The sequence below is a fragment of the Lynx rufus genome, unplaced genomic scaffold, assembly GCF_022079265.1.
Source record: "Lynx rufus isolate CCGP_SWC_20201006 ecotype Redwood Valley unplaced genomic scaffold, mLynRuf1.p SCAF_8, whole genome shotgun sequence".
NCBI classification, from domain to species: domain Eukaryota; kingdom Metazoa; phylum Chordata; class Mammalia; order Carnivora; family Felidae; genus Lynx; species Lynx rufus.
This window is the reverse complement of record NW_025814896.1, coordinates 40,035,684-40,052,013: the sequence shown is the minus strand read 5'-3', so window position 1 is coordinate 40,052,013 and position 16,330 is coordinate 40,035,684. Positions and strand designations below refer to the sequence as shown.

The following is a 16,330-nucleotide window of genomic DNA, read 5'->3' as shown; positions in this document are numbered from 1 at the left end:
AGCAAGTGGTGCTGGGAAAACTGGACAGTGACATGGAGAAGAATGAACCTGGACCACTTTATTACACCATACACAAAAATAAACTCAAAATGGATGAAAGACCTCAATGTAAGACAGGAAGCCATCAAAATTCTCAAGGAGAAACCAGCAAAAACCTCTTTGATCTTAGCCACAGCAACTTCTTTCTCAACATGTCTCTGGAGGCAACGGAAACAAAAGCAAAAATGAACTACTGGGACCTCATCAAAATAAAACGTTTCTGCACAGTGAAGGAAACAATCAACAAAACTAAAAGGCAACTGATGGAATGGGAGAAGATATTTGCAAATGACATATCAGATAAAGTGTTAGTATGCAAAATATATAAAGAACTTATCAAGCTTAACACCCAAAAAACAAATAATCCAGTTAAGAAATGGACAAAAGACCTGAATAAACACTTCTCCAAAGAATCCAGATGGCCAACCGACACATGAAAAAATGCTCAACATCACTCATCATCAGGGAAATACAAATCAAAACGACAATGAGATGCCACCTCACACCTGTCAGAATATTAACATTAACAACTCAGTCAACAACAGATGTTGGCAAGGATGCAGAAAAAGAGGATCTCTTCTGCATTGTTGGTAGGAATGCAAATTGATGCAGACACTCTGGAAAACAGTATGGAGGTTCCTCAAAAAGTTAAAAATAGGACTACCCTATGGACCAGCAATTGCACTACTAGGCATTTATCCAAGGGATACAGATGTGCTGTTTCGAAGGGACACATGCACCCCAATATTTATAGCAGCACTATCAAGAATAGCCAAAGTATGGAAAGAGCCCAAATGTCCATAGATGGATGAATGGATAAAGAAGATGTGCTATATATATGTACAAAAGAGTATTACTTGACAATCAAAAAGAATGAAATCTTGACATTTGCAACTACGTGATGGAACTGGAGGTATTATGCTAAATAAAATTAGTCATAGAAAGACAAAAATCATATGACTTCACTCATATGAAGACCTTAAGATATAAAACAGATGAACATAAGGGAAGGGAAACAAAGATAATATAAAAAAGGAAGGGACAAAAACGTAAGTGACTCATAAATATGGAGAACAAACTGAGGGTTACTGGAGGGATTGTGGGAGGGGGGATGGGCTAAATGGGTAAGGGGCACTAAGGAATCTATCCCTGAAATCATCGTTGCACTATATGCTAACTAATTTGGATATAAATTTTAAAAATTAAAAATTAAATTAAAAATAAATACATAAATAAGTAAATAAATTTAACTTAAAAAAAAAACTCTTCCTAAGGCATGTCCTTGATTCTATTTCTAAATGAATGTCAAATCTCATTAATTGGCACATTAGCACTTTAAAATTTTGCCAATGGTTTTGACCAAAAAAAAAAAATCAATAATGAAAATAATATTTCTGATTGAAAGACATAAGCGGTAAAATATCTGCAATGTGACAAAACATGAATGAGACAATAGCCTTCCCCTTTTTCCAAGGAAATCCAGGGAATGCAAATTTTGTGGTTTTCATTTCCACATCTACACAAATATTGTTCTCTTTATCCCCCAGGATTCAAAGCATATAATCATGGTATTTAAAGAAAATTATGAAACCCTGGCCATCTAAACTTTTTAGAAATAAAAGTAAATACAACGCTTAAAATAATTACTGCATAAATATGTATATGATCTTCAGGTTGCCTGCTGTAAGCATTTTTAGTTTTGTTTTTTTTTCATTTATAGATCATCTAAAGATAAAGAAATTATCTTTCTAGAGCAAGCTCATCAAAACTGAAATAAGGATAAGAGTAATATCTCAAAGTTAAAATAAAGTATCTACTCCACAGTAGAAGGTGCCAGGGTTTTAAAGATGAGTTAAAAAGTCTCTATTCTCAAGAAGTTTATTCTCTAATTGGAAAATGCATCCTTCCAGGTTCTATCAGCAGTGGCTGGAATGAGAAGGAGAATTTACATTGGGCTGCCCCTTGACAGGGTTTTTAGATGGTGCAGTTTCACTTAGAAGGGGGGTAGGTATGCAGTCAATACGAAGAATAACTTTAAAATTTAGCTTTGGAATAAAGGCATCATGGTGATCAAAGTTAGAGGTGGGATAAACTAAGCGTGTCCTTGGAATGGCCATTACAATTGGAAAATTGAAACACAGACATCATGTGCACTTCAGTCCCCTGTCCCTCCTCCACCAGGAAGCATCTGGGAGGCTTAGTGACAAATGGCAGGCAAGATTAGGGCAATCCGGGTTGGGTCAAACTTCTAAGAATAGAACTAGACAAGCTCATGTGGAATGAGGAAATCATATACAGAAATCCAACTTATGTGGGCAGCTGCAGAACTGGTCCCTAGACTGAGATGCAGGTGAGGCAATCTGAGGAGAAGGGACAGCAGGGAGCAAGTCTCCACCTTGCTCAGGTTGCTCTGGTGGAGGTTTGCTGCCAATACCACTAGCACCAGAATTATGTTCTTCAGTTCTAACACGGTTCACTCCATTCTAAGTGGCATGAGTCAGAGTAAACTGTTTGACCAAAGTCTGGATACTATGAATGAAGAACAGTAAGGAGGATGACTGAAAGTAGAGCAGAGTATCTATACAATATCTAAATCACACAGTAGGAAATACAACTGAGTGGGTAATTTCCTTCCTCTCCTGGTAAATGATATTCCTCCTCCAAGATTGTTGTAGTGTCATCTCCTCTGGAAAGGCTTCCCTAACCACTCTAAGATGTTGACTTCATCTTTTCTGCTTCATTTTTCTTCTATTCATAACCTTTCTAGGGGCACCTGGGTGGTTCAGTTGGTTGAGCGTCCAGCTTTGGCTGAGGTCATGATCTTGCAATTCGTTAGTTCAAGCCCCACATCGGGCTTGCTGCTGTCAGTGCAGAGCCTGATTCAGATCCTCTGAGTTCCTCCCCTGTTTGCGTTCTCTCAAAAATAAATAAAACATTAAAAAAGAACCTTCCTAGTTCTTAAGATATTAATGTATAAATAAAAGCTTCTACCTCTAACTGCCCCAGCTATAAAAATCTTTGCTACCTCAGTGTCAAATCTAGTATACAAGATGCAATCAGAACATGCTGTTGACTGAGAAAGAGGAAAAAGGAAAGTAAAGAAACAAGGGAGGGAATGAGAAAGGAAAGGGAGGAGGGCAGAAAGAAGGGAAGGAGAGGACAAAGGTAGATTGGTTCAGTATGTAACTGATGTTGTCAGACCTGCCCCTGCATCCCCCTTCCTCTCTCCTTCCTCACATCTGGGCCTCCTGATTTCCTCTAGCAGGCTTAACTGCCTGCAGTGTCTAGGATCAGTCCTACCAGAGGCAGTCAAGATGTAAGCCTGTTTTCTATGGTTTAGTATCACATCTCTTCCTATAGCTCTTCTCCTAAGACTGTCCCTGACTGATCAACAAGGCCAGAGTTCCTGAGTCTCTCTTACTATCAGCTTTCTCATCACTGAGAGACCACTGCAACCCTCCAGGTCCATGTTTGGGACCTCTCTATCTGCTGATCATAGGCCAGGGGCTTACTCACTGCCAGATATGCTTGATGGCCTCTCCTCAGGGGCAACCCCAACAGCCTACCAGTTTTCACTGGCTTTGGTCCCTTACTGCTGACTATTATCCTAGATTCCTCCCAGCATGCCCAAGGCCTGGCCAGATCTCAAGATTCAGCAAGAGTGAAATATATAATCACTGTGGGGATTTTGAGCAATAGAGTGATATATGTCAGGGGAAATCCCTTCAATGTGTGGAGAGAGGGTGAGAAGGCATTCCACTCTGCTTCTAAATGTTTACAAAGTAACTTATGAAAACACCCTGACTTAAACGCACTCAAAAAGCCCTTTAAAATTTTTGCTTTTCATGTTAGGAATTCTTGGTACTCAGATTTTTTGTGAAAAGACTTTCAGGATATCTGTTCTGCTTTTTAAAGAAGGAATCTGATTACTGAAACTTGAATGAACCTGGGGAATCATAATTCTTCAGAAAATTTCTGTGAAATATGGACCATGATTAGTCACAGGGAAAGGGTTGCATTTATTGCCAAATCAATAATTAACAGTGACACACAGTATTTACCGAACTAGTATTTGTTGAATGAATAAATAAATGAAAGAATATGTGCACATCTGTGTGTCCGTATGTAGAAAAAGGTGATGGGTGGGTGAAGATACACTGATGGTATCTATTGCACAACACCAAATAGTTACATGACTCCACTGTTTTTGAAGCAGACATTTTGACACCTCACATAAACTTCATTAACGTTGAATGGATGTTAATAATAAAAAGCATTAGGAATTCTGTCTTGCAGTTCTGCAAGTAGAACTGTCCAAACAAGAAATAAGAGACTTCAGAGGACGAGTTGCTAACCCCAGGCCACTGGACCTTGTTCATCTTTGGGCCCACTTTAAGGGACACAAAGAGAGCAAGAAGCCTTTGGAAATGGTAAAGGTGATAATATATGCTATGTTCTCATTCTGGAAACATGGCTATCTCATACATTCCATCTGGGCCTGAGTGTTTATTTAGTAGTAGTTGCTTAGAGTTCTTAAGATTAACCTGCCATAGAATCACCTCAAGGATAATGTAGAAAATTACAGTATTGATACAAATATGATGTCTGTGTGTGTGTGTGTGTGTGTGTGTGTAATTGAAATAGCAGTCCTACTAAGGTATGTATATGAAAAGTCAACCTTAAATTGCCATTCTGTGAGGAAATGTCACTTTACAAGTCTAACATTATGCCTCAGGCTTCAGCACTCAGGAGTTTGACAGACTGGAAAAGGAAGCAAATCCAATGAATAATATCCTATTTGGTTTCTAGCAGCAGGTACTGGTCTTATGTTAATTATTGTGACAATAAGAGGGAAAAGACATTATCTCAAGTAAGAGATTCTAAATTTTGTTCTGGCCTATTATGTAATGATGTGAAAGGAATTGAGAACTTAGCTCTTTAATTCTGATTTTTCTTTTTAATTCTATATAAATTAATTATACATAATTCTTTATAAATTATGTATTCCAAAATTACATCACAGGACTTTGTACATGTAAAACATTCTTATTACAGATGAGTGAATAGGTATTTAAAATGCAATGTATTCTAAGGCTGAACCTCAAATACACACCAAAAATGTATATAAATCTGGGCAGCAATCCAAATACTCTAAGACAGTGTCATTCTATGTACTTTTAAATTATCAATTGAGCTTGATGAGACTTGTGAAAATAAGCCAAGGAAAGCATCATCCATATCTCAGATGCATGTTTTCCTGTCTTCTCATTCATTTTTCCTGGTGTAAACAGAGGTACCTACCTGTGCAAAGAAATGGCAAATCTAAAGAGAAAATATATATTAAAAATCACAGAGCAAAGGCAAAGAGCTCTAGAGTGTCAGACAAGAACCCTGTATTCTCATTCAACCTTTGTCCTTTATAAGCTGTATGACATTGAAGAAATCTCCCTAAGTCTCATTTCCTATGCCATTAATTTAATTACTAATGATAATGATAATAATAATAATAATAAAATAACACTGATCTCATTTGAACTATGTGGCAAAGATAGTTGCTATATATTTTACCATACCATTTCCTTTTCCTGGAAACTCTGGAAGATTCCATTCTTCTCAGCCTTCCTTATAGTAAATTGGGGATCATCTGCCTGAATTCTGACCAATGAAATGTAAACATAAGTGATATAAGCCATTCCCAAACTGATCTGTAAACATATCTCACAGGATCCTCCAGCTCTCGTCTCCTGTCCTGTGACTTCTTAGTAGCCACACATTACATAGCGGAGCTACAAGATAAGACAGCAGCCCAAGTGTCTGTATTTCCTATACATCTCCTATGTATAGGAGAGCATGAGTAGGCGAGCCAACAATCCTACTCAGCCTATGATGTGAGCAAGAAATAAAACTTATTTTATTAAGCCTCTATGATTTTTAGGTTTATTGGCTATCACACATGATATAGCCTATCCTTACTAATAAAATGACTAAGTGAGAAACTAAAATTTACTTGTTTTATATATCAATGTACTATACAGCTATATAGGGTAGTATTGGTAGCAATGATAGAAAACTTGTAAAAAAATTTAATAGAAATTCTAAAGTTTTTTAACATTATACCATTCACTATATATAAAGTCTTCCTGAAAGGTAGAATCCAGTTACCACAGACCAGCCACACACTTATGTGAGAAATTACTATATGTCTCTACCTTTAGCATATCCTAGAAACATAGACAGAGATGACCCGTTTTACCAAGCATTTCAACTGAAATGATTAGGTAGCTGCGACCTCATCACATGTGTTCATTATAATAAACTGTAGTCAATGACACTAAGTTCCTAGAAGGAGTCACCTCTAGTCCAAAGATAAAAAGTCACACCAATGTAAAGTGATTTTCTCACCTTCAAATCAGAACTGAAGGATTATTGTGACCATTTTTTTTTTTTTAGATCTCCTTTAAGGAAACCTCTTTCCTTGGTACTTAGAAAATAACAACAAAACGCTAAGATTTTAAAGATAGTACAATTTTATATACACTGATTTTGTCGAAATATCAAGTACTATTTACGTACAATTTGGAGGAAGCCTCCCTGAAGACCTGAAGAAATGGTACCGTTTTTGAACCATTTTTATTATCAAAAATACCATTATTATTTACATAGCATCGAATTTTCTTGATCAAACTGGTCAATCAAAGAATTATTCCCTTTCAAGGCTTTTGAAGAGATGTTAATTCAAATCAATAAAAGGAATCCTTGATTAAATCCAAGAGAATTTTATCAATTCAATTGTTCCTTATTGGATGATTATTACGTGTTACTTTACAAATATCATTGACAGGATTTAAAAAGTTTGTCATAGAATCAGAAGACCAAAATTCAGTTCAGAGAAGGCTAAAAATATGCCTTAGATTTAATTTTTAAATGCAGCTTTCCAAAAATCAGACATGCACTTTAGAGTTATCTTGACATCTCTAGAAGTGCATAAATAAATTTAAACTGATCAATGACCTACCTTAATGAAAGAAATTACACCCATCTTAAACACTTGTAATTTATCTTTATGATGGTGCCAATTCATCAATTTTAGAATTCAGAAATTAGGAATTAAGGCAAAAACTGCATTTAGCAAAATCAACCATCTAGAGGAAGACAGTGAAGGATACACCTCAGGTTAACAGAAAACTGAGATTGCATGTTCCTGAATTTCTTGACATGCTAAAAATTCATAACATAACTTCTTACACAGTTTAGAAGAACCATAACAAAACACAGGCCAAATCACCAGAGTGACTTGGCAAACCGACTGCATTTACATATATTGAAACAAAACACTTTGACAAGGTTTAATGAATGATAGACTGACTTCCCGTTATGGCAGGGACTACTCAATCCTTATCAAAACTTCCACTGTCCCATTCCTTTTTAGAGAACAGAACACTAATTCCAGCAATTCCATTTTTAGGTATTTATCAGAAGAAAATAAAAATACTAATTCCAAAAAACCAGCACCCTATGTTCATAACAGCTTTATTTACCATAGCCAAGATATGAAAGCAACCCAAGGATGAAAATGGATAAAAATATGAGATATGTATATGATATGTACGTATCCCATTATCCCATATACATATATCACATGTGTGTGCATATATAAATATCTTACACACACACACACACACACACACACACACACAATAGAATAGTGCCATCCATAAGAAAGAATGCAACAACATGGATGGATACTGCAAGGTAATATGCTAAGTGAAACAAGTCAGACAAATAAAAACCAACACCATATGATTTCATTTATATATGGGATCTAAGAAACAAAACAAAGAAGCAAACAAAACAAAACAGAAAAAGACTCACAGATACAGAAAACAAACTGATGGTTGCCAGAGGGCAGGAGGGTAAGGAGATAGATGAAATAGGTAAAAGGACTTAAGAAGTACAATTTCCAATTACAACATAAATAACACACAGGGATGTAATGTATAGCATAGGAAATATAGTCAATAATATTGTAACTACTTTGTATGGTGACAAATGATGACTAGACTTATTATGGTGACCACTTCGTAATGTATGTAAATATTGAATCATGTTTACACCTGAAACTAATACAAAATTTTATGTCAATTGTTCTTCAATAAAAAAAAAAAAAAGGAGGGAGGGAGGGAGAGAGGAAGGAAAGAAGGGAGGTAAGGACGGAGGGAGTCACTCTCTGGTAGTGAGGTCTAAATAATCTGCAGAATCTTTTCCAGACCCGGCTCTTGCTTCTAACTAAAAGTTTCTCAAATATGTCACTTCACTTGTCAATCCTTCCTTTAACAGAGATGACCTAACACCCATCTGCTATATGCCAGAATTACCAAGTTCTTCCTCCTTCTCCCACATGTCCATTCGAGAAATGTGTTTTTTTTTTTTCTTAAAGTGCTGTTAGTGATTATCTAAGTTTGGTTGAAACTAAAGACATAAATTTGTTATGTGTCAACCTGTGTATGCAAGATCTTCCTCTACTGAACATATTATTGTTTTTATTCCCTTTGTAAACAGCTAAGATCATTGTATTTTAAATAGAAAGGTATCATGGATAAGAAATAAGTATTAGTTAACTATGACCTTACCAAAATAAAAAAAAAAAAAAGAAAACAAAAGGAAATGCAACACTTTTTTTTTTTTCATGAGTACATTGCTTCCTGGAATGAAATTGTATGTACCTATGAACGAACATTTGGTATGTTCAAGGATAATGTGAGATTTCAGAGAAAGCTGCTTAAAGAAAACTGACTCATCTTTTAGGGGCCACTTTTTAAAAAATTTTTTGCCTTTCTTACTGCTCCTGACACATATTTACAATGGCTAGAGCTCCAATTACTACCATGGACTCTGAGTTCCATGCACTAGGAAGGAAGAGTAGAAAAGTAAGAGCTTGAGTGCTTGATGACAGGATGGAATTACTATATGACCAGTATAGTCTACATCTAGACTACCTGTGCATGAGACATATTCAGCCTATTTAACAGTATTCACCAAATTTGTTAAAATATTAATATGTTTTGTAAGTAGATCAGCACTATGGGGAATTTATTTTAATAATGTTTTCTTGACATAAGAGACCTGGAGATAACAATTTACTGGGAATCCAACTCCCAAGGAAGATTTTCCCTTCCAATTCCCCAAAAAGACCAAAAAAATGTATAATGAGAAATCCTGTCGATTCATATCTTCTAACGTAATTTAGGGAAGAAGACAAGAAATACTCTGCTGCAGAATGTGTGCATTGGCATGTGAAAATATGAAGAGCACTATCTAGATTAAACCGTTTTTCTATTATTTCTATTTCCAGGATTCTGTTTTTTAAAAATCTGTTGATTCCTATATAGGAACAATGATTAAAATTTTAGTTTCCAAATAAAGTTCACCCAGGGAATTTTTGAAAGCCTAACGTTCTGTGCAATCCCATCTACTTCAACCATGTACATGAAAAGAGGGAACTAGTGGAAGAAGGAGAATGGAGAGACAAAACAAACTTATTTATGTCCAGCTGGGTCTTAAATGAAAAGGACCCTATTCTATTGCATACTTTTCCCCCCTACTATATTCTATATAGGAAGGCTAGGAAGCTTTCATCTTTCAACCTAGAAATAAAAATAATAAACATCTCCAAGATTTTAGTATAAAAAAAATTCCCAGTACAGGACTCTCTCTTCATCTCAATTTTATCTCATTCATTTTCCTCTAAGCAAGCTAAATGAAAAAGCAAAGTGCCAATACTAATATCTTTTTTTATTTTTCAAGTAAATGGCTGATATGTTAATTTCTCAGGCTACAAAGTCATTGTTTTTTTAAGCCATTATGAGGAAGAAAAAATAAAAATGAAAAAACTAAAACCACAAGTCTCCAAATGAACTGTTTCAGGATTTACATTAAAAGTGATTCCACCATCTATTATATGTGTTCATCTTAATAGCTTAGAGCTGTTACAGCTTATGCCAAACGTAGAAATACAAAGTTTTATTGAGAATAAAAACAGTATTACACATACTCTGAAGTTTTTTTAAAATAAGAGTTAGACTCGGGCTCTGGGCTGATGGCTCAGAGCCTGGAGCCTGTTTCCGATTCTGTGTCTCCCTCTCTCTCTGCCCCTCCCCCGTTCATGCTCTGTCTCTCTCTGTCCCAAAAATAAAAATAAAAATGTTAAAAAAAAAATAAGAGTTAGACAAACCAATATATGTATTTCTATTATAAGTTATTTTCTAGAAGATTATCATTTTGTGGTTAATAATTATAGCTAAATTAATTTTCTTTAAAGTATCACAGAACTTACTTAACATCTTGTGGCAGGTGTAATAAAAAATATTTTAAATTAAGTGATGTTCAGGACTTACCACCTCCTCCTCCAAGAAGACTGGCATTTGCTGTTTAAAACAAAACAAACAGAAAACATTAAGTAATATATAAAAACTATAATACGCCAGATAGGTTAAGTAAAAGCTGCTGGTGATCACGTCTCTTATAAATACGCACATACACTCACACTATGTACTTTCATATAAAGATAGCTTCTATTACTGTTTTATGATGGCATGAAAATTAAAATAATTTAATAACTCTATTTTCTCTTCAAAAAACTGTATTTATATGTACTCCCTTATAATAAAAGGAAGCACATGTTGTCATTCTTTTATTTTCTGTTCAATATCTAAAATAACCTTCTATGTTCTCTATTTTATCAAGTAGAGAGAGAGTATGTTATTTAGGCAATTCAGTGATTTCAAAGGACCATGTAACATAAAAGAATAATGATAATTTTAATAAACCATCATCAAATAAAGTATCTTAAGACACTGTGCAGTAAGAACTCTTAGTAACAGATTACTTTTAGCATTAACTATTTATTTGAGGAAACAAAATTTTAAGCATTGTTGTAAAACAATGTGTCATTTCTTACCCAGTTATCCATTATTCTAGCACACATATTTATAGAAGCCAAGTAATAAGCTAAGTATAAGATAATTCCATTTGAATTTCTTTCAAGAGTTCAAAATTTCATAAAGTCCCATTCCAGGTTTCTGCTGAAGTATTAAACAGCTTTATGCCTATGTTTATCTAGTCATTATAACAGCCTGAAAACAAAAGTCAATATACACTGCACTGAGCTTTATTCCATAGCGTTCTTATGTATCATAGGTATTTTCATGCCATTATAAAAAAAGAAATCCTACAGCAGTATTAAAAAAAAAAAGTATGTGGTGTCCAAGGTCTCTTTGTATAGAAACTTGAGCTACCAAAAGATTAAACAAATCATTTAGGAAAGAGGAGTGGGAGTCTTTAACTTGAACTTTAGTGTGCTGTCCACACCACGCATTGTCATAATTAAGAGAAGCAAATATCCAAGTGTTACTGATTCCATCAATAGGTAATGGATCATTTCATGAACAAATGCCTATATTCATAGTTCCATATGGTTAAATATGTGATGGCTTGCTGATTTTTACAACACTGAAGAGAATATCATGAAAATCCAATAAGACCACATGCCTTTGAAGTTCTTCTTAATATGTCAATACATTAGAGCATCAAATCTTATTCCATATGATCTTCCAAGGACAGAGCCATCTAACTGCTGCTCTTGCCTTCCTCTTGATACTTTTTTCACAATCATGAACTAAATAGCAATGTCATTAATCAATCGTGTTAAAAAAAAAAACACTTTTGATGTCATAAAATCTGCCATTTTGTCAACTCAGGACCCCAAATCCATCTGACTTCACAGTGAGAGTGTAAAGTATGTATGTAGATGGTATTGAGGATTTAATGTCCAGCATCAAACTTTGTAGCTGTTGAAGGGGTAGCTTGCTGCAGGGGCATGAGGAAAGATGTGAATTCTATTTTGGTTCCCATACCCCTATCTAATGGCAGAATTTTCATGATCAACCCATATCTCTTACCTAATTCAAATATCTTCTAAAATCTTAGCTACACGCATTTATAAAACCACATGGCTGCTGATTGTTTATTTTTATATTTCATTGGGTACTATTTCCCTATCTATAGGTTTTTCAGTTCCCTGGAATTCTGTTTTTCTCCAACGTTCACATATTCATTCAGAAGGAAAAAGGTATTTTCAAGAACAAACAACAATAATGGATAGTAGCTTTTCATTCAAATTATCATGCCCAGGAGCGCAATAACACAACACAGTCTACTCTCACCCAATGCTTTGCTGAATAAAGGTAGAGGTTGCGTGTTTTGAGAACATAGACCAAGGTTCATCTATTTAAGTAGGCACTTATCCAATAGACGTGGGTGGATGAGTAGCATAGGTGTAAGAACTGGAATCCCAGTCCCAAGAGAACCATCAAGTCAATTTATGTCAGATGTGTGTTCATGTCTAGATAAGTATATCTGGTCACATTTTAATATCAACATAGAACTAATTTGCAAAACTATGGCATTCTACAGTGTCCCATCACTTTTAAGATAATTTCATGTGCATTACCCTTCATGTAATAGAATCTTAATCTAGGATTCTAAAACATATTCACAAACATATATATATATGTATATATATATATATATGTGTGTGTGTGTGTGTGTGTGTATATATATACACACACATATATATATATTCAAAACAATATATTTGTAATTTCTAATAATTTCTAATTTCCAATAACTATAATTATGGTAATGATTTTTCTAGAGAATTCATGAAATTTAAGCCTATTTTATCATTTCTATTCTTAATTTTTTTAATAAAATGTATCTTAGCAAAAATATCAAGACAATTTTCTTCAGTAAATGTGGCATAAATGAAGGCAAATAAAAGTAAACCTTTATCATGATTTCAAACATTACTTTACCTTCACAAAACACCTTATATATAACTGATGCTCAATGCTTATTGGCCAGGTAGATTAATATTTCTTCCATTTTACAAAAGTAAAAATGACTTTTGTGTGTCTAAAATTAATAGTCATTTAATTTCTACTTAATTATATTTAATAAATTGAGGTACATCCCAATTACATATGAAACCCTTAAAGACAAGGTCTGAGTTTAATACTTTGGCCTGCATCTAAGAAGCACTCAATACATGTTTTCTAAAAATAAGATAATTGGTAAGTTCAGTACAATTTCTTTTTGATATAAGTGGTATTTATTTATTGAAGTGTGTGGAAAGAGCAAACTTTGGTCCTTTTTCTTCCTGTAAAATCAAAGACCATTAACGAAACTCTTCAAATTTCTTTGGAAATATTTAATGACTAAGCATGTAAAAAACATGTTTCTATATTTCTGTCTCTATCAAGTCCTTTGCTAGAGGGAATTCTGGACATGCCTCTTGTTATTCCCAAAGTTTCAGAGAGAAGGAAAAGCAGAAAAGAAACAAAGAAAACTTCAAGTTTATGAGCATACCACTGCTTCTAAAATAAGATTTTAAAATATCTTCTCTGAGTATGCTTACTAATCAACACTATTTTTATTCACATTTTCCTAAATAAAATATCCTTTCTATTACCAGAAAGGTAGAGGAAAAAATCAAGCTCCAGTAATTGCCTCAAAAATCGATTGAATGAGAAACTAAAATGAGCCATTACATGTTAATGAATCTCTGTATTGCACTTCTTCATACCCCCAAAATAACAACTCAATGAGGTGAACAGTTTCACTGTTTATAAAGTGAAAAACAACAACAACAACAACAACGCTGAACATAAAATGGGATAAAGGGTTACGTAAATCTAATTTCAAAGTGGCAAGTATGGAGAATTTATTTATAATATCCTAACCAAATGATTAATTTTTTAGAATTTTTGAGAAATTATTTTCTTCTATTTGAACTCAATTTTTTGATGAAAAACTTTAATGAAAAATTTTAATAAAAATTATACATTTCTATAAGTATATTCATTTTTAAATTATCAAAACCAAAGGAAAAAAAGAATACAATGTAGGAATCCTTTTCTTGGGATAATTAGCCTAAATGAAAAATGGTCATAGCACTTACCAACAGTATCCTCATTTCATGTGTTGCTCAGAACATAAATGGAATATTATACTGCTTTCTTTCTTTAAAGAAAATGATCTTGAAAGACCCTCTGTGTACATATATGTCTGTATATGCATGCATTTGTGTCTTTTCACAAATATAATGATAATTAAATCATGGATCAAAACATGAAAAATAAAATTACTATATAAGTAATCTTCTATTACCTGAAGCTCCTAAATGGAATGTGTGCCATAACATTATTGGAAATGTAAGAAAAGCTATAATGTATCAAACATCCTAACTGACTTTTTCTCCTAATATCTCAAAAACCTTCTTTACTCTTTATAGTATTAAAGAAAGAATACTGAACTGAGATCCGGGTAACCTGTTTTAATTTGCCGCAATTTCTAAATATATCAGTGGTTTGGGTGTCATAGTCAACTACCTTATTTATCTTCTTCCATCAGGAAATTTAGAATCAATCAGAGATGGCAAACAAATGTCAAACAATTCTAATTCACTAATTACAAAAGACTGTACCTCTTGATTTGAGAAAGATTTTAAGGCTAAATCTAAGCTCAGTGGGAAAGAGAACTATGATTGTTTAATAATATTTATGACAGAGTGGGATAGGGAGAATCGAAATGTCAGAGGACATGCCATATATTGGGGATCTCTGCATCAGACAACTTCTCTTAGTTTTGATAGTTCTCTTAGATTTGAAAGTTTTGGATGTAATAAAATGTTATTCAGTAACATTAAAAAAAAAAAAACTGCTAACCTAACATGTGCTAGCCTTGTACTTTAGCATACTTAACAGCTCCTGCAGTTTGTGAGTCTGAAATGCAGTAGCTACTGTTTATCCACAGGGGACACCATCCAAGACTTCCAGGGGATGTCTGAAATCACAAATAGTACTGAAACCTGTGTATACTATGTTTTTTTTTTTTCCTTTTCCAATGCGCATCTATCATAAAGTTTAATTTATAAATTGGACACAGTAAGAGATTAAGAATAACTAATAATAAAACAATTATAATAATGTACTATAATAAATGTTAAGTGAATGTGGTCTCTTTGACTCTCTAGTGCTGTACTTGCCCTATTTCTTTTTGTGATGACGTGAGATGATAAAATGCTTACATGATGAGATGAAGTGAAGTGAATGCTGCAGGCATCGTGGCATAATTTTAAGATACTATAGACCCTCTGACGATAGATCAGAAGGAGGATTATCTGCTTCCAGATGGTGGGTGAACATGGGTAACTGAAACCACAGAAAGTGAAACACAGATGAGAAGGGACTACTGTAATCCAGTCTGTGAAATAATCCAGAACGTAATTTACGTCGACTATGAGCCAAACTGGCCTGGTAAGTGTTTGGAACAAGTTTTTATTCTACTTTCCAAGTAATTTCCTATTATCTCTACAGTAATTATTTGTTTTCCACTCCATTTCTACCCCCCACCCAAGACTATCTGTCAAACAAGCAACAGTTTGGGAGATTAGTCTTGAAACACTGATTAAAACTATTTGTGCAGGGTTTCTATTTTCTTTTCATCATTATAAAGGATATTATAATAGCTTTCATTCTAACAGAATCCTGACCACCTAGTGTAGTTTATTTATTCTGCTTTCTTATTACAACAGGGCACATGGGATGTCAAAAATGATTGTTGGCAAAAACTTCCCAGGAACTCTACCTAAAACACTATTTCATTCACAACATGTTATCCTAAAGATACAAAAGCCAAAATATCACCCTGTAGAATGGCACATGTTATATTCCCTACACTTGAAACTCAAAGTAGGAAGTGCTTAAAAATCTAAGATTAAAATCCCAAGCATTTGCATGACTCTTGAACTGCTTTGTACAGGGAACAACCATCCCAACTGACAGCTGTGGAAATACAATCTACACAGACAAATTCAGCCATCAATTTGGCAACAGCTCTCTACTCATGCTTTACTAGATTTATACCTTCTAAACAAAATCAACGGAATGCCAGAGGTTTGGGGCAATGGTATAATTTCCTGCTTTGAAGCTGACAAAGAGAGAAAATTAAGCATAGGCTTAACTACCTCACATGTAGAAACCAGGCATAAACACATAATTAATACTTTACATTTCATACTTAACTGCAGAATTTAAAGGAACAATTGATTATTCCAGGGTCTGTGTGTTTTGTATAAGCTGCAATCCACTATGAAGCCAAAAACAGAATAAAAATTAGAAAATTTACTTGGGAGTATTAACAAATAAAACAGAATTATCCTCATTTAAGTAAG

The 16,330-nt window shown here is 34.1% G+C and overlaps 1 protein-coding gene across 1 annotated transcript in view; it reads right to left on the bottom strand.

Annotated features, from left to right (window-relative positions):
- The window catches only part of MACROD2 (mono-ADP ribosylhydrolase 2), a 2,039,958-nt gene that overhangs the window by 1,499,376 nt on the left and 524,252 nt on the right, over positions 1-16,330 (bottom strand). Inside the window, exon 4 of the mRNA XM_047069512.1 lies at positions 10,434-10,463. Coding sequence (XP_046925468.1) covers positions 10,434-10,463 — 30 coding nt within the window. The remainder of the gene's footprint in view (positions 1-10,433; positions 10,464-16,330) is intronic.